The following is a 19385-nucleotide window of genomic DNA, read 5'->3' as shown; positions in this document are numbered from 1 at the left end:
GTATATTTTTCCTTGTCATCTGGCACCTTTCCTAATTCACTTAGGCCACTGTCCACCCTCTTCTAAAAAATGAAATGCTGACCACCTTGTCTTGGCTAATTATACAGGCCGATATCCTTGCTCTCCTGTTTCGCTAAGGTAATTGAAACTGTTGTTTGCTCAGTTAACAGATTTTGTTAAAAAATGTACAGTCATTCATTATTTCCAGTTTGGCTTCAGAAAGCTACATAGTGCTGAAACTCTCCTTTTGTTGCGTTTTGATACTATTAGCAGGGATTTCCATAGCACCGTTGAGTATGTTAGTTCTTTTAGATATCGCCACTGCTTTTGATATCCTTGATCACAAAATTCTGGCATGTTTGAAATCATTAGAACCATCTGGTATTGTTCTCAGTTGCTTTTCTTCATTTTTGTCTGATAGAACTCAGCAGGTTAAATTTGGGAATGTCAATTCAACCTGGAATTTTGTGACTGCCCTTTTGGTGATCCTTTTTAACATTTACCTCACTCCTATCTGTAAGAACATAAGAACATAAGAAAATGCCATACTGGGTCAGACCAAGGGTCCATCAAGCCCAGCATCCTGTTTCCAACAGTGGCCAATCCAGGCCATAAGAACCTGGCAAGTACCCAAAAACTAAGTCTATTCCATGTAACCATTGCTAATGGCAGTGGCTATTCTCTAAGTGAACTTAATAGCAGGTAATGGACTTCTCCTCCAAGAACTTATCCAATCCTTTTTTAAACACAGCTATACTAACTGCACGAACCACATTCTCTGGCAACAAATTCCAGAGTTTAATTGTACGTTGAGTAAAAAAGAACTTTCTCCGATTAGTTTTAAATGTGCCCCATGCTAACTTCATGGAGTGTCCCCTAGTCTTTCTACTATCCGAAAGAGTAAATAACCGATTCACATCTACCCGTTCTAGACCTCTCATGATTTTAAACACCTCTATCATATCCCCCCTCAGTCGTCTCTTCTCCAAGCTGAAAAGTCTTAACCTCTTTAGTCTTTCCTCATAGGGGAGTTGTTCCATTCCCCTTATCATTTTGGTAGCCCTTCTCTGTACCTTCTCCACCTTTTCAATACAGAGTTTATGCCGACGATATACAATTTTTTGTTTCATATTCTTCCTCTTGGTCTGAAACTTTTAAGTTGGTGTCTTTATGCTTACATTATGCCATCTATTGGTTGTTCTATAATAAATTATTGTTGAATATTTCAAAATCTGAAATGATGGTTCTTAGTAAACTCCAACTGTGTGATTTTCCTTCCTCATTTCAATTTAATAATCTCAGCATTCCCGTTACTCAGCAGGTGCCTAGCTTGGGGGTAATTATTGACCCAAATTTCTCATTGCTACCTCATAATTCTTAAATCTTCTTTTTTTTTAAACTGCACATGATCAGGAAATTGCAGCCACTACTCAAGCCGCAAGATTTCCACACTTCTCCAGGCCTTGATATTGTTTGAATTAGATTACTCTAGTACATAGTATACTGGGTTCCTGGCTAACATACTGTGTCCATTGCAGTTCGCGCAGAATGCCGCAGCATGTGTTTTGACTGGATTGCTAATGCGTGAACATTTAACGTCTTTGTTAACATTACACTAGTTACCTATAAAATGGAGATCTCAATTCAAATTAACTGTTTTAATACATAAAATAATATATGGGGACTCTGATTACTGGATCAGCACAGTTTTGTGGGTACATAAACCTTCCTGATTGCTAAGATTAGCAAAGAAGAATTTGCTCAAAGTTCCATCTGTAAAGTTTGTGCATTTGGACATTGAGAGAGAGAAACTTTTCAATTGCAGGGCTATTACTTTGAACTCGCTACCTGAGCAGATTAGGACGATCAAATGCAGTAAATCCTTTAAAAAGGCCCTAAAAATATATCTATTTAAGTTGGCATTTAACTGTGATTTGTCCTCTTAGGGAGTGAGTTGGTAAACATGAACTGTAGGCAGGCTGTGTTTGTATTATTTATTGATTTTCTGCATTTTTTGATTTGTACTTTATCTTGAGCTTATTGTGATGTGCATAGATATTAAGTTTTAATAAATTCAAATTTAAACTTAGTATGGTTTTTTGCTACTAATATATTCAGTTAGGAAGCTTGGTGAAACACCTCGTATTACAAAAAGCAAGATAAGGCAGCAGAAATAATTCTTTGCTCTCTTATTGAAGTCTTTAATTATCTCTCTTTCTTCTAATTAATCCCAGTATAAAGCAGTTTAAATTATCTTATTTGGTGTGTGTGGACTTTGGCACAGTACAAGTCTATGGATCCTGTCCCTTTTATTTAGGAAATCCTGCTACTTAACTTGTGGGAAAGGATAAGGGGGCCTATGTAATAAGCCATGCTGAGCTTACCAGGTGTTTTTCGGCACTAAAATTGCTCGAGTATGTAATAAGGACCTTAGTGCCAAAAAAACCCACGCTATAAATAGCGGCAAACAGTGCATCTCATGCAAATTGCAGGCTAAAGAGTCTTATTTAGTCCTGGGGGAATTCTGCACCACCGCGGAGTGCAAAATTTGCTCAGAATTCCCCCCTGCGCAGAATTGCCAAATTCTGCGCAGAAAATGACAGAGGAGACCCCAGCATGCTGCGGAGTGCTCCATTCGCGCCAAAGATGAAGGCCCTTGCGTACCTTGGAACCCGCTCCACTTGCAGCGAAGATAATTGGCCCTGGTGAGAGTGAATGTGTAGAGAGGTGTGTGTGTGTGTGAGGAGGGGAGAGGAGAGTGGTGTGAGAGAGGGAAAGGCAGGATGAGAGAGGGGAGGAGATGGGAGGGGTGTGAGAGAGAGAGCAAGAGCAGGGGAGGATGTGAGAGAGAGATTATGGTGGGGGGTGCTTGAGTGTGGGTGCCAGAGAGGGAGCCTATATGAGGAGATTGTGAAGGAGTGTGTATGTGTGTGAGAGATTGGGAGCTCGTGTGTATGAAAAAGGGATCCTGTGTATGTGAGGGTGCAAGCCTGTGTGAAGGGATTGTGTATGTGTGAGACAGAGCCTGTATGAAAGAGTTCATGAGAGAGAGACATAGGTAGCCTGTGTGAGGATGTATGTGTGAGAGAGAATGGAAGCTTGTATGGGTGTTTATGCAAGAGAGAGGGACCCTGTATAAGGGGGATGTGTGTATGCGAGAGAGTGAGGGAGCCTGTATGAGGGTGTATGTATGTGTAATAGAGAGAGGGAGCATGTGTGTGAGAGAGGGAGGGACAGAGGGAGCCTTGGTGAGGGGTAGTACTGAGAACGGGGTCAAACTCTGGGAGTGGCAATAGAGTGGAAGGGGTTGAGCCTAGAGATGGAGGGGAGAGTTATTGGCAGGTGGAGGAGTTGGGGCCTGAGAGGGCAAAGTGGCCAGGGGAGTAGGGAAAGCGAGTGGAAGGGACACTCTTACAGTGAATTTCTAGGGAAATTCTGCTCAAAATATTTAAAATTCTGCATCTTTAAGTAATATTTTTCTGTAATAATTTAAAATGTAATTACTTAAAGACTGTCGTTAATCAAACCTTCACCAGTACAACAATGTATAAGACAGACGCTTAGGTTAATAATGACCTGTCATAATAGGCTTCTTCTCATGTACAAGTTTGTAAAGATAGATAGCCTTATATTTAATCATCGGTCATTTGTTAATTTTTTGGTATTTTTCTTTGCTTTGCTTAGTGAATTTCGTGTCACTTAACTTAATAAAGTCACTGAAGCCATCAGTACTCCCGACATGGTTCCATGTTTCAAACACTCCTCGTTCTTTGTCAAGGGCTATTCTTCAGCGTCTGCGATATAAAATCAATGTTATCTCAACCAATTTCAAAACTACATCACAGTCCATCAAGGAATAACGGGGCTAACTTTCAGTCTTAAGAAAGCGTAGGCAAGCACTTACTGTATTTGTAGTTCTTCAGAGATTCAAAATTCAAGGTATCAGTGATGGCATTTCTGTTTCATTTCCTGTACAGGCACCGGAAACCTGTTCTAATTTATGCAAAAGTTTCGTCATGATCACTCAATGACGTCATGCTTATTAGGTTAGTGTGTACCATTCAATAGCGAGGTTCAAGCCGTTAGGGTGCACTGAATTTAATTTAAAAATCCAGAACTGTTCTCTATAATTGAGAAGGGACTTACCCCCTCTTGTCACTGTTTTGAGTTATAACTGTAGCTCTGTACAGGTTATTTCAAAATACTGCATTTCCATCCTCTTGTCACTGTGGATCCTCTGTGCTTACCCTACACATTTTTTTTTTGTTCCATTACTATTTTTGTCTCCACCACCTCTTCCAGAAGGGCATTCCAGGCATCCACCCCCACCCTCTGTGTGAAAAAAATATTTTTTGCCCTTGTTCCTGAGTCTTCCCCCTTGGAACTTCACATCATGACCTCCAGTTCTACAACTTCCCTCCATTTGAAAGAGATTTGTCCCTCGTGTAGCATTAACACCTTTCAGGTATTTAAATGTTTGGGGGTGGGGGTGAGGATATGATACAATCTCTCCTCTTCTGCAGGGTATAAGTATATTTAGCTCCTTCATTCTCACCTCATATGGCTTTCGGTGCAGTCCCCACACCATTTTGGTTGCCTTTCTCTGAACCCACGTCTAGCCTCTCTGTCTTTTTTTGAGATACGATCTCCAGAACTGAATATTACCTCCTCTTTCTGCTAATTAAAACACTCCCTATACACTTCCACGTCCTCCTGGCTTTGTCTCTGCCTTATCTTATTATTTTGCTTACCGTACTTTAGATCATTAGGCGAGGATAACTCTTAGGTGTGTAAAATGACAAGGTCTGAAGATCTGAATCCTTAGGTCGGTCTCCTGGTCAGCTTTTCACCTCCAACTAAGTACCACTCCCTCGGTTTTCTGCACCTCAAATGCACGATTGTACACTTTTTGGCACTGAATCTCAACTGCCAAGCATTTAACCACTTCTCAAGCTTTTTTAGATCCTTTTCATTCTGTCTACTCGGAAATCGGTGGAAAAATGACTTTTCCACTGATTGTTATATCAGTCGTTTTTCCAGTGAAATCTTTTGTCGTGACGTTGACATTTCAGAAAACTGAAAGTGGGCAAAGCCAAAGGGGCCAGATGGAATGCGTCCCAGGATATCAACGGAGCCCTTTGGCTTTGTTCCCCTTCAGTTTTCTAATTCCATCCACTCGCTCCCCTCTATAAATGGTGTGGTATCTACCCCGCTTCCATAAGTACCCTTGACGTCCAAGAACAGTCCTTTTCCACTCCTTTCTTCAGTGAACGCTGAATAGACGTATGGTATTTGTTTAGCAGTTCTGTTTTTTTCCTCATGTTTTCCTACCATGTTTTTTCCTCTTCTGCTGTCAAACTTACAGTTCCATTAGTGCGGGGATCCATGATTGCACAAGTCAAACATGCCGATCTGGATTGGATAACTTTTCCGCCCCCTGAGAAAATGCGTGGTGCCACTCTGACTGACTGTAAGGAATGGAATAACATGAGAGGTTGGAGCATCCTCTCCTTCCTTTGTTAAATGTTATTTCACATGCCCATGCATCACATTATTGGGTTCCAAAGCCATTTCATCATCATGCATGTGGCACCTGAGTGTTTCTGCCGCTATATTATCCCAGGTGTACAGCTTGCATTTGACATCTTTTATAAGCTCCACCAGAAAAGGTGATGCAGTGGTTTTTAAAGGAGATTTGCTTAGGTAAACCTGTACCATTTAGACTTTTATTATTTACATTTCATGTACTTATGACTTGTATCTTTTTCTTTAACCCCTACGGCCTGCATAGTAATATGTTAATGGTGCTTGATAAGCAATAGCACGGTCTATCAGAGACACTGTGCCATGGTAGCTCAGCATCCAACCCTTCTAAAGATTGATTGATTGGGACCACCCCTGCTGCTGTGTAGGGACAAAAAAAACTCGAATAAAACAGTATCTACCTGATAGTGCTCCTTGTCTGTTTCAGCTGCCAGTTTTCATATGCACAGTTATTTATCATGAACCATTGTTAAGATTAGAATTTGTTTCTAAACAGGTTCTTTACTTAAAAAAAAAAAAAAAATTGTGAATAAGAAAACCATGGCTCTTGCCTGACTCTTGATCATCTATTCTAGAGGCCTCAGTTTTCACCATAACTGGCACAGCTGCCTGTTTTACCTCTTCCTCGTTTCCTGATAAATTCAAGTCAGGAGGACGCCATGGATTTTAGGCAGCCCCTGGGAAATCTGGAATAATATGGAATCCTAAGTATTCACATTTGTGCTTAGGGTGATTACCCCGGGTTTTTCTAATCTGCTAATCTTTGTTGTAAGACACACTGTGACTTTTTTTTTTAGAAGGCAGCAGAGTCTGTGCTTCTCTTGGGCACACCTCCGCATGAAAATAAAGAGAATGTTGCCATTCTGGTTCTAGCAGAATACATAAACACCTGAGTCAGGGTGTGGTCATTATTTGTGGTTACTCCTCCAGCTGGGTTGAGCTTTGCAGTCATGTGTTACTGCATACTTGCTATTGTGCTGTACCATTACTGTAAGTCTTGCCATTATTGGCAAAATGAAAATTTGCTTTATATAGAATATTTGTATGTTTGCTCCATGCATTGTTTGGCTGAAAGCGACAACTGCGCTCGTAGCAATACATGTCCATGGGCTGTGTCACAACTGAGTGCTGAATCAAAAAATATTTGAAACTGAATGTACAAAATGAGAAAATCCCTTTTTAAAAAAAAATGGAGAATGTGACAGTTTTTAAAGATGAGAAGGCTCAGCTTGTCTGTTCACATTCCGTACCTCCTGCAGAAGTTCAGATGCATATTTATTCCCCAGCTTCACCCTCTCCACTTCTGCCAAGGATCCTCTCTGCCTCTCCCATGCTTTCTTGAATTCTGTTACTGTGTTTGGCCCCACAACCTTCGTTTCTTGTTTAAAAAAAAAATCTGTATTCTTTATATATTTCATGATAGTTTCAGGAGAATTTATTTTAAAATTTTCATTACACACTTCTTATAACAAATTCTAAGATTTGTTACCATAATAAAAAAAAACAAACTACAGCAATTATCTGATTATCTGCCCACATTACAATTAACAAACCAATAAAATATTTAAAAATAAAATACAGCATGCACAGGGTGTTTGTTAATTAGGTAGGTCACTATGGACCGACTTCAGTCTGAGTTAGTTGTCAGAGATATGCTTTTAATGCTAGACGGCTGGCAGGGCAATCAGCTGTATGCAAAGGAAAGGGAGAAGGTACTTTGACATCCCAGTATAGAGATCAAACCTAGATGTATGGCAGAGGTAACAAAAGGAAAACTTTTATTCATTTGCTGTTACTGATTCTTAAACTATTTTACTTTCTTAAACATTATTCTTAAACATTTTACTTTCAGAAATTAGCGCCTACCCAAAGGTAGACGTTAATTTCTCTCGCCACCAGGAAAGTGTACAGAAAAGCAGTAAAAACTGTTTTTCCGTACACCCTCCGACTTAATATCATGGCTATATTAAATCGGAGGTCCCAAAAGTTAAAAAAATAATTTAAAATTAAAAAAAAAAAAAAAATTTTAAATCAGCCTGTGGCTCGTGGGTTGAAAACCGGACACTCAATTTTGCCAGTTTCTGGTTTCCGAATCCATGGCTGTCAGCGGGTTTTGAGAACCGATGCCGGCAAAATTGAGCGTCGGCTGTCAAACTCGCTGATAGCTGCCGCTCCTGTCAAAAAAGGCGCTAGGAACGCGCTAGTGTCCCTAGCGCCTCTTTTTACCTCTGGCCCTAATTTGAATAATTTTATTTACTGTATCGCATGCACAGGAGTGTGGCCTGTGCACGTGCCGGGAGAGCGGGCGAGCTCTCCCGTGATTTTTACTGTATCGGCCTGATAGACATCCAGTCTTTTGAGAGGTGTAAATATATTGTATCGCCTGCCCTAGCTCACTGAGAGCAGATGCAGTTGAAATCCCGGAAGCAATTATCTTAAACTGAGAACCCAAGGGCTAGCATCTATTTCATCACTATATAATATTGTAAATTCCATTAAAGATATACTACTCTTTCAATAGGTTTTAAAAAAAATTATTATGAATCATAGTTGTGGGTGTTTAAGTTAGTTAGAAAAGTTGAAATAAATTGCATATTCTTCTAAGATTTGATCTGTATTTTGGATTCATTGCTTCCATCTGGTGGCCATTTGGAAACATGGCCTCGAAATCCAAACAGCAAATAAACTATATGTTAAACAAGACAGTAATTCATTTGTGTTTTGCTCATTGAGTTTATGGTTAGGATTGAGACTGTGTGATGTTTGAAAACTTAGGGTGCAGGTTTAACCTATAATCCCTGTAGCTACACACCTTAGTTGAAGGACGACACAAGTTCATTTTGTTGAATCTTTCTTAAACTACCCAAATATTTTGATGATGTATGTCAAAACCTATCACGGTTCATGGTGTAATTTTCCCATTATAAGAGTGAGCACATGCAGACGTTGTTGCTAATGTTGCCTGTCTGGCCTTTAGTAAAGGCTTTTGACACTGTTGTACATCAGCAAGCTGGCCAGTATATGAGTAGGACAGAAAGCTGTTCATTCAATAAGGAACTGATTGAGCAAAGAGCTCAGATAGTGGTGGTCAATGGAGCCCATCCTGATGAAGGTCATGTGGCCAGAGGGAGTAGATGAAGGAGTAGCCTAGTGGTTAGAGCAGTGGACTATAAACCAGGAGACCAGGGTTCATATCCTGCTGTCACTTTACCCTCCATTGCCTCAGGCTCAGACTTACAGGGTCTTTTATCTAATTACTGTAAGGTGTTTTTGGGTACTTGCCAGGTTCTTATGGCCTGGATTGGCCTCTGTTGGAAACAGGATGCTGGGCTTGATGGACCCTTGGTCTGACCCAGTATGGCATGTTCTTACGACCTCAGGGCATTATGCTAGGACCAGTTCTTTTCAATTTCTTTACTAGTCTCTCTCTTTGCAGAGGGACTTGAAAGAAAAAAATATGCTCGTTTACAGATGATATAAAACTCTGAAACAGAGTAGACACACTAAGAGGGATAGAAAGCCTAAAAGGCAGCTGGAAGAATGGCAGTGGGTTTGTAAACCGTAAAACTGTGTATCTGGGGGTGAAAAAAACCCATTAACCACTTATCAAACAATTGGTAAAGAGGAACGCTATCTAGGAGTAATCATGCCAGAGGACATGAAGGTTGGCAGTAAATTTCATAAAGCAACAGGGAAAGCTAACAGTATGCCTTAGTCCGCAGTGGTTCCCAAACCACTTAGCCAGTCAGGTTTCAAGATATCTGCAATGAATATGCATGAGAGAGATTTGCATACAATGGAGGCAGTGAATGCAATTCTCTCTCTCATGCCTATTCTTTGCAGATGTCCTAAAAACTCGACTGGTTGAGGGGTCCCCCAGGACAGGAGAAAAGAGGAAATATTGCCCTTACATGAGTTATCAGTTTGAATCCCCCTGTATGTGTGCGCGCACACACACACACACACACACACGCCCACACACCCCCCACACCCCCCCCCCACACCCCCCCCACACCCCCCACACACACACCCACACACACTTTGAGTTCTATGTTTAGTAGTCTAGAGGCCATATCTTTCCAGTACAGTTAAGTACTACTAAAATAATATAGGGCTGGGGGAGAGGAATGCTGATGAGCATAAGGGTGTTAGAGGCTTTTTGATGAGTATTGCCTGCTGATACTACATTCTTCCCCCCCCCCCCCCATCCCCCATCCTTTTCCCTAACTGGATTGATTTAAAACCACACTCACACCTACTCGTAGTACAGAAAATGTCAGTGAAGCCCAAGGCCAGATTAAGATATGCTGAGGCCCCAATCTATGGCAAATTTAAGAAGCCCCATAACATTGCCAAAAAAAAAAAAAGTACAACTTGAAATTAAATCTTTTTTTTTTTGTTACATTTAGAGGCCCCTCATAATTTAAGGCAGTAAGTGAGGGGTGAGCAAAATATGACCAGTGGGCTAGAACTGGCCCAACATCTTGTCTAATGTGGCCCACCTGCCTTGTACTGGAACTCCAGTCTTTCTGGCCTGCCAATGCACTACCAATGCTCACTTGTTGATGACAAGGTAGCTGGTAGTGAGCACACATGGCACTATGCTCACTGGCAGAGCAGGCATATGACCAGCTGCTGAGGAGATAATTTCTCAATGGAGGTGGTTCTTTGGTGTGGCTCCACCCTACGTATAGCGCTGAGAGGGTGGGTCCTCTGTGGCCGAGGAAGATGAGGAAGTGTCCTGGCTCAGGAGCTGCCAGAAGGTCACCAAGCCAGTTCAGAGCAAGCTATGCACTGGAGCACACCCTGGGTTTTAAGGTGAAGGAGAGAGGAGACACCAGGAGCACATCTGTATTGTCTAGATGAAAGTCCTATTAATGTATTATTTTTGTGTTTTTATGTACTCTACCTCAAACTTTGGAGGAAGTGGGTAATGAATACTTTGAAAATAATAATAATAAATCCCAGGCATGAGAAAGGTGCAGCACTTGTTGCTGTAGTTTGAAGCGTCAGTGCCTCACCCTGAAGTAGGAGCTCCCCCCCCCCCCTATGCTCGAGGACCCCAAAGAGGGACATCTCCCATCCCCTCCTCTTGGCTCCTGGTGCAGACAAGAACCTGTAATGTGGCCCCAGTACAAAAACGTTTCCTTACTCCTAATAGAAGTGAACTATAGCTATGATACCCAGCAGTAGAAGCTTTCAGTGACACATGGAAACCTTTACATAACATTTACATAACTTGGGTCTCCAGGATCATTGGGTACATCCAGCGAAGATGAAAACTTCCACTCAATGGAGGTTCTGAATTCTCTGGAAGATGTCCATAAAGATGGCGCTCAAGCAGGGAACCTCCTTGCACTCTGACCCACCCAAGAGGCCTGTACTGCCATCGACCCTGCAGGCTGTTAAGCCGAGTGAGTGAGAGAGGCTGTATGGGAGAAAGCATGGGCTAGGCATCAGGTTAAGAACAAAAGACAAACTCTAAGAAATGGGTGTGCTGAGCTAGCTAATTCTCAGATATATGTAATCTGACTGAAATCCCATACCTCCTTCAGTCAATAGCAAATCTTTATTTTGGTTGGTGGTAAAACAAATGAGTTTGGAGAGGAACTCATTTTCCGAGAGGATGGGGATTAATTAAAGGGAATTGCAAACGCCTCTGGTACATTAGAAGAATTTTTAATATAAAGATGATTGTACAGAACTCAGAAATAATCTCAGAAGAATCCCCCCTCTTCCCCCCCCCCCCCCCCAGATCTGGCCTGAGAAGACTGTAGAGATGTTGTGTGTGAGAGCTGGAATGGCAGTATTTGCAAACTGGCACTTAAGGGGGGGAGGGTTTGATAGGAGAAGAAAGTAGAATTGTAAAAGACATAGTCAACTCATAAAAGAATTACTAAATAGGACTGAATGTCTCAGTCCATCCGAGGAGATGGAATTGCTTAGTGGGTTTCAATAACAGCAAATTTGAATTTTGCCTGTCTGATAAGCACATGATCGATGCTCTACATTACTTTAGTAATCATTCTTTGGCTTCTGAAAACCCTGACAGATTTATAAATTGTAAAAATGTAATTGAGTAATTTTTAGTTCTGGAATGTCAAGCGTCTGAACTGCCCCATCAAGAAAAGTGCTATTAGCTTTGAAAAGAAGGGATAGTTTCTTGTAGGGATAGTTTTCCTACAAGAAACTCATTTATCAATAAGAACATGCAGAACTGAAGATGGGATGGATTGTGGTGTGATTCTTGGCTTTGTTTAGAAGCAAGATGCGACAATTTTGATAGACAAAATGTTCATTGTACTTGTACCTGTAAAATGGGGGATCTGGAAGGTAGTTCCTTGCAGGTTTAGGGCAGCCTTTCTTGGATATGGATTACTTTGATTAACCATATGGTGCCAACGACCACACCAGGCCATTCTTTCAAGAATTATTTATTTATTTTATTTAAAGGCTTTTATATACCGATGTTCATGTACTGGTACATATCACGTCAGTTTACATAGAACCAAAGTTGGAAATTACATCGAACAAGAGGTTACAAATAACAGGGTTAACTTTGTAAGAACTTATAGATAAAAGCTGAGAATGACTTAAAATTATTACAAAAAACAAATAGCAAATAACAATCAAACTCGGGTTTACGACAGACTTATTAGGCATGGGTGTATATTAAAGTCCCACTAACAGGAGAATTTATGGTTATGGCATCAGATATCTGGCGTGGAGTACGAAATGCGTGAATCAATCCCTTAGGGAGAGATCTTTAAGTGAAGGCTTTTGTGAAAAGCCAAGTTTTGAGCTTCTTTTTGAACGTTCGACTACAAGTTTCTAGACGAAGATCCGTGGGGAGGGCATTCCAGTGATAGGGGCTGGCAGTCGAGAATGCTCGTTTCTTGAGCAGTGACTTGGCTGGAGGTGCATATAAGGTGCCTAGGTAGCTGGTTCTGATAGGTCTCAGTGATGCGTGAGGACGAAGTGGGTCGCTTAGATCTAGCGAAGTTTGGGAATGAATGGTTTTGTGGGTTATGGTTAGTACTTTGAATATGATTCTAGATTTAATAGGGAGCCAGTGTAGGTTTTTTAAAATAGGTGTGATGTGTTCTCCTCTACTAGAGTTGGTTAGAATCCTGGCTGCCGAGTTCTGCAACATTTGTAGTGGTTTGGTGGTGATAGCTGGGAGGCCAATTAGCAGAGAGTTGCAATAATCAATTTTTGAAAATAGAACTGTTTGGAGGACTGTTCTAAAGTCCTGAAAATGGAGGCGAGGTTTCAGCTTTTTTAATGTATAGCTTGTGAAAGCATTCTTTTGTTGTCTTTTTGACAAATTGTTTGAGATTCAGCCTATTGTCGATGGTAACGCCTAGGTATCTTACGTGTGTGGGGGAGATCCTTAGCGGTGTGATTAGATTGTTGGCAGCCTGAAAGTTGTCCTCCAGGGTGAACAGCATAAGTTCCGTTTTGAAGTATTGAGAACTAAGTTGAGGCTAGTGAGGAGGGAGTTTATGGACTGTAGACAATTGTTCCAGAAGTTGATGGTGTTGGAGATAGAGTCAGTAATAGAGATAAGTACTAAAGCAAAGGAAGTTTTATTGATAGGTGAAGACTTGAGTGCTGTCCATGATCACCAGTTAGATCGGGCCTGGGGGAAATAGGGACTGACAATTTTTGAGGAATAACATGGAAGAGCTTGGTTTAGTGGATGCATGGGATAGATAGATAAAGGGACCTGGGATTATACATTTTTTCTGAACCCTTCATAATTCCTATTTAAGATTTAATATGTGGTGGTTTCCTAGTACTAAAATGTATAGGGTGGAAAAAAATGTGAGATTAGAACTGTAGGTTTAGCTGAACATGCCCCAGTTTTTATGATGTTAAAAATGGATGAGATGCATGGAAACAGCCAGGAGACGGTGGCTAAATCTCTCCTCCTTCAAAGGTCTGCAGTGTACCAGGATTTTAAATTGGCTGGAGTTCCTCTCTTTCAGTGATCAAGATGGAATGGATGTAAAGATCTCCTGGGTTACAGTGGTGTAGGGCCACTTAATAGTTATTATCTCACATAAAGCGACTAGGGAAGAAAAGAGTTACCAGTTGGCTAGAATTAACTCACAAATGCACAGAAAAATCATTTCAAGATTTCATTGTAAGCCTTTATATTTAACTTCATCTACCATTCAGCTCTTTCATTGAACAAGATATTAATTTGATTTCTGTTCTACACAAATTTCATATGAGAACTCCTTTCACCATTGCATCAATTTGCTCTGCACACTGGAAATGTTGTTAATGCTGAATTGTGAGTCAGTGTTTGTTCTCACCCCCTCAAATTAGTATGAACTCTCAATATAAGAGCCAGAGGAGCAGAGAGCAAAGTAATACGGTTAAGGAAAGCTATGCAATTGATAAAATCTTTTTTTTTTTCAACAGTGGTTTATCAGACACTATAATATTGGATATAATAGCTAACTACCTGGTACTTCCAAACCGAGTCACTGTCTCTCTTGTCAGCGATGTGGAACTTTCACAGTTAAGATTTCCTATACCAAAGGTAAGACCATTTTCTATTTTTTTTTAAAAGAGATCACTTGTTCTATGTTTATCAGTATGACATTATAAAAATCAGATCCCTTTTTCTATCTCTTAAATAATCACATCAGCTAAAAAAGGTTAATGAGTGTAGTAATGGAGGAGTATCACCACTCAGAATTATGAGTGGAAATCACACCACTGCTTTGGCTTCATAGTACAAGTTAGCTCTGCAGGAACAAGAAAACTCAAACCACTTCCTTGAGTTCAAAATGCCTTCTCTTGGTAGCTTAGCCAAACTCTACTCGTGCCAACCCCGTGATAGTCCCAGGTCACAGTCTTTTCCCTCCATATTTCACACAACACACTCCTCTTGCTTCAGTTAGTTGTCCTAGACATGTGGTAATATCCCTCTTCTTGGTTGCAATTATAGCCATGGCTTCAAGCACAACTTTTCTCTCGTCAGCTGCTCGACAGGTTCCGGGGCAGCTCCCTTCCCCCCACTGCAGCAATTATAGTAAAGTTCAAAGCACAATTTTAGTCAGCCTTATCTTTTCCTCTTAGCTACCATTTCTAGCAAGGACTGTTCTGCCATTCAGGCTGTGGCAGCATATCATCCTCCACAAACAGTTCATTCATACTCTCCCAACATACCTTCTCTGGGGCTTGTTTGGTTGTGCTTCCAACTGCTGCTAGAGAGGATCTCCTCCCTTCTCTTCTCGCTAATTGGCCTTTGAGGTTTCCTCCCACCCTACTCTTAGTAACATAGTAATGACAGCACTCTGCCCAGCAAGCTACTTATGGTAGTATTTGCCACTCCGTGAAGGTTATCCCCATGTTTGTCTTAAGGGTAGCAAATGCCGCTCCAAGCAATTATTCGATGAGCCTTCCTGGCCTTGGAAATAGTCTTGTGCTTTTTCACTTATGTCTGCTTGTCATTACCCCAGACCATAACAGTCCGAGCCCGTGTTAGTGGTCATCTGAATCCAATTCCTCTTCCAACCCCTACCCCTGCCCCCACTACCTTCAAAGCAGAGAGTGATGTTGTAGTTGTGCCAGAATCATCGAGGCTTATTGGTTAAGTGTAGTAATCCCGTTGCCTTCTGTTAAGGTTATTAATTGCTGCTCTGTGCAGGTTACCCCCACATGCTTATCAGTTCCCCAGATCATAAAAGTCAGGGCCCTCGTTAGTTGTCTGAATCTAACTCCCCTTTTCCCTCTGCCGTTGAAGTGGAAAGCAATGTTGCAGTTGCATCAAAAGCATCAAGGCTTATTGGTTAAGGGGTAGTAACCGCCGCATCAGCAAGTTACCCCCATGTACCCTTTTCTTCATTTCCAGCTTCTAGCCTTTAGGGATCCACAGTGTTTATCCCAAGCCACTTTGAATTCTTTAACTGTTTTCGTCTTTACCACCTCCTCTGGAAGGGCATTCAAGGCATCCACCACTCTCTCTCTGAAGAAATATTTTCTGGGTTTCGTTCTGCATTGTTCCCCCCCCTCCCCCCCCAGAGTTTGTTTGTGATCTCTAATTCTACTGATTTCTTTTCAATGGGAAAGGTTTTGAAGTTCATGCGTCATGAAAACCTTTCAGGTATCTGAAGGTCTCTATTTTATCTCCCCTGCACCTCCTCTCTTCCAGGGTATACATATTTACACTCTTCAGCCTCTCCTCATAAGTCTTCTGATACTGGCCCCACACCATTTTGGTCGCCCTTCTCTGAACCACCTACACCCTGTCTCTGTTCTTGTTGAGATATGGGCTCTAGAACTGAACACAGTACTCACCAAGGCCCTGTACAAAGGCATTATCACCTCCTTTTTCTTACTGGTATTACCTCTCTCTATGCAGCCCAGCATTCTTCTGGCTTTAGCTATCACCTTGTCACATTCCTTTCCTGCCTTCAGATCGCCAGACACTATCACCCCAAGATCCCTTTCTTGGTCCTGCACGTCAGTCTTTTACTCCCCATCACATAAAATTCTTTTGGATTACCACATCCCAGATAATGACTCTGCACTTCTTGGCATGGACTCCCAGTTGCCAAATCTTCGATCACTCTTCAAGCTCCCTTGAATCACTTTGCATTCTCTCTGCTCCTTTAGGCGGGTCCACTCTGTTGCAGATCTTAGTATCATCCACAAATAGACAAATTTTACCTTCTATCCCCTTCTGCAATGTCACTCAGAAAGATATTGAACAGAGCCAGTCCCAATAGCAATCCTTGTGGTATTCCACTTAACACTGTTTTCTCTTCAGAGTAGGCTCCATTTACCATTACATGCTCTCTCCTGTCAGTCAACCAGTTTGTAATCTACTCCACCACCTTGATTAGTGATCCAGAAATGTTGGAGTAGTAGTTGTTGAAAACTAATATATGGTAAGTACAGTAAATTAAAAATATAGTATGAAGGTAAAATCTTTATTTCTGTCATCAAATTCACAACACTCTGGTAGTTGGTAATTAAAAAAAAAAAAAAAAGCAAGCACAATGGGCTGCATATGTAGACTAACCATGGATTATCAACAGTTATCAGCAGTTTGCTATAGTTAGAGATTTCATTCCCATGTCTCTCACATAATATAAAATACACAAAAGAAAACCTGAAAAACGTAGAAAGACTGCCCAAAGAAACAGTGGTGAGTCTTCATTTGTTAAACACAGCAAAACTGCAAAATTATTAGGCATGCCAGCATGAAGCAATTAGTTAACAAAACACACAAATATATTTTTCCATGAACTTAGGACTGTTTCAATTCTACCACACGGCTTTCATCAGGGCTGAAGATCGTCAAATGAAACCGTGTTTAACTGCTTTTATGAGGAAAGTGTTTTTCAGCTCCACCAAACAGAACCTGATGCAATCTGCACTCCAGGCAGTGCGATGTCAACATCAAGTTATGATCAATTTTTTTTCTACTCTTATTGTTGTGGATTAAGTCACAATCCTGTTGTCATCTGTAGAGTATTTGAAAAATGCTGCTGAGTGACCTTACGACAATGAAGTATGGGTCACATTTAGTTCATAAGAAATGACAGTGGTTGTGAAAAGACTTGCTTGCAACATAGTAAGAAAACATTACCTGCGCCTCAGCTTAGAAACTCATCCGGGCACAGCTCCCCATTAACAAATCAGTTCAAGAGATACTGTTTCCCTATTGGTCCCAGCACTCCTGGAGACACTAGCAAGGGTTCATTTGAAGATAGCAAGTGCCCACTGACTATAGCAAACATGGAGACTGACTACCACGCCTGAAAAATGATCCAGGTCGTCTCTGTGCCTGGGATTCTATTCTGTGCCTCCTTTGTTTTCACATGATCCTATCATGTCTTCCTCTGGCCCCACTCTTCCTCCTGCTCCCCTCTGCTCCCTCAGTTCAATATGCTAAACAGCAGGGAATGTGTGCTCTGTGATGCTGCATGTTAATTTCTCACTAGCTTCAGTGGCTCACCTTAGGATTTAGTGGGTAAGACTCGCATTATAATTATATATTATTTCTAGCAGGAATTGGCGAGAATAATATTTGGTAACTGACAGTATCCCTTGATCAACACTACAGTAATCACTGCTGTTGCTGCTTTCTATAAACTCTAATTGGTCTCATTAAAATGTCATGTCTGCAAAATTCTAATTAAATAAATATCAGTTTAAGTTCAAATTGCATTAAAATGCTACACAAAGGGACCATCCCTGTAGATCAGGCCTCCGTGCTGCAGCTCCAGGGGATCTAAGCTGAAATTTCTTTATTTGTCAAAGCTGATTGAGGTGGTACACTTGGGTTTGGGGAGGGACGGAGGAGAGCAGTCACTGCCATAATAGCCCCTGCTGAGGCTGAGGTACCTTAGAGGAGGAGAGAACAAGAGAGGGTTCCAGCAGCCACCCAGGCAGGCTGCCTGGGGAGGGGAGATTGACAATGGAGATGTGTGAATGGGAAAGACACCCCCCCCCCCCCCAAAAAAATAGACTGCTACATAGATTTCTACCACAACCGCAGTTAACACTCCCTAATTTTCTAAATATAAATAAACTCGGATACAACCTGTGAGTGTTGAATTCAATTCCTGATTTAATGGTAATTGCACCTTTTACTGAGTGAAATTCTGTGACTTGTTAATTGGAACAGATGGCGTTTTGGGTTGGTCATCACAACATACAGAGCAAGCTAGTGAGGATCCGTAAAGCTGCAAATCTAAATATTTGTTGCATCACAGACTGGTTACACTGACACTTTCACACAAGGGTTTTCTTGGATGGATTGGTGTGTTTGAGGCACTTCTGTAAATATTGCCATGAGAAAGTGGCAGTGCTGATATGGAGTAGGAAGCGTTTTGATGGTGCCATGTATTCTGCTACCATAGGCACTCATCTGTTCTGCCCTCATGGTAAGCCAGGCCTGTTGTACTACCTATTTAAATCTATATTTCAGAGGAGCCATTGCCCTCCTTTCAGTTCACATCCTGTCTTTATTTATCTTCAGTCTGATGATTACATTTCTCACAAAGCACCACCAAAACATCTTCTCTGTATGACAAATATATTGTCCAAAGTATTGTTTTCACTCCAGACATGTTAGCGGAGCAGGAAGACGTCAGACATGAATGCAGGTGATTTCTCAGATCGCTAATCCTTTTGGATTTTAAAACTTAATAAACATTAAGGGGCCGATGCAATACAGTGCGCTTAGCCGAGAGCACTGAATAACTCACAGTTGGATGCAGGTTGTATAGGCGCTAACTAATCCCCTTATGCCTCTACCTCGTTCATCCAATGTGGAGTGAAACTAATAGCGCTCATCATATACAAATGCATGAGAATGAGCCTATTAGCTATTCACTCCCAATGCAAGAAACAATATGCATCTAGGACGCACTTTTTTGTGATCAGAAATTAATGCCTGCCCTGAGCAGGTGTTAATTGCTGAGTACTCCTTAAACTAGTACAGAAAATAGAAAAAAACTGCTTTTCTATACTGCCTCCTATTTAATATCATTGTGATATTAAGTAGGAGAAAAAATCTTTAATAAACTTAAAAAAAAAAAGAAAGAAAGCACCAGCAGTCAGGTGCAGGAAACCGGACGCTCAATTGACAAGCATCCGTTTCCTGAACCCCTGGCTGTGCGGCGTTTAGGAAAACAGACACCAATAAATTTGGCGTCTGTTTTCCTAACCGGCGGTCGGCCAACACTCTTGGGCTCCCATTATCAAGGAGGCGCTAGGGGTGCGCAAGTGACCCTAGTGCCTCCTTGATAACGCGATCCCTAATTTAAATATCACATGGCACCCCCAGGAGGGGCGCCTGGGAGAGATTT

General features: G+C 41.3%; 1 protein-coding gene across 4 annotated transcripts in view; it reads left to right on the top strand.

Annotated features, from left to right (window-relative positions):
- ESYT2 (extended synaptotagmin 2) overlaps positions 1-19385 on the top strand; it is a 310854-nt gene that overhangs the window by 181370 nt on the left and 110099 nt on the right. For all 4 annotated transcript variants that reach the window (XM_029588514.1, XM_029588510.1, XM_029588509.1 and 1 more), the window contains exon 8: positions 13978-14098. In XM_029588514.1, coding sequence (XP_029444374.1) covers positions 13978-14098 — 121 coding nt within the window. The remainder of the gene's footprint in view (positions 1-13977; positions 14099-19385) is intronic.

The sequence above is a fragment of the Rhinatrema bivittatum genome, chromosome 2 (genome assembly GCF_901001135.1).
Source record: "Rhinatrema bivittatum chromosome 2, aRhiBiv1.1, whole genome shotgun sequence".
Lineage (NCBI taxonomy): Eukaryota > Metazoa > Chordata > Amphibia > Gymnophiona > Rhinatrematidae > Rhinatrema > Rhinatrema bivittatum.
The sequence above is the reverse complement of the archived record's forward strand: the minus strand, read 5'-3'. Positions and strand labels throughout refer to the sequence as shown.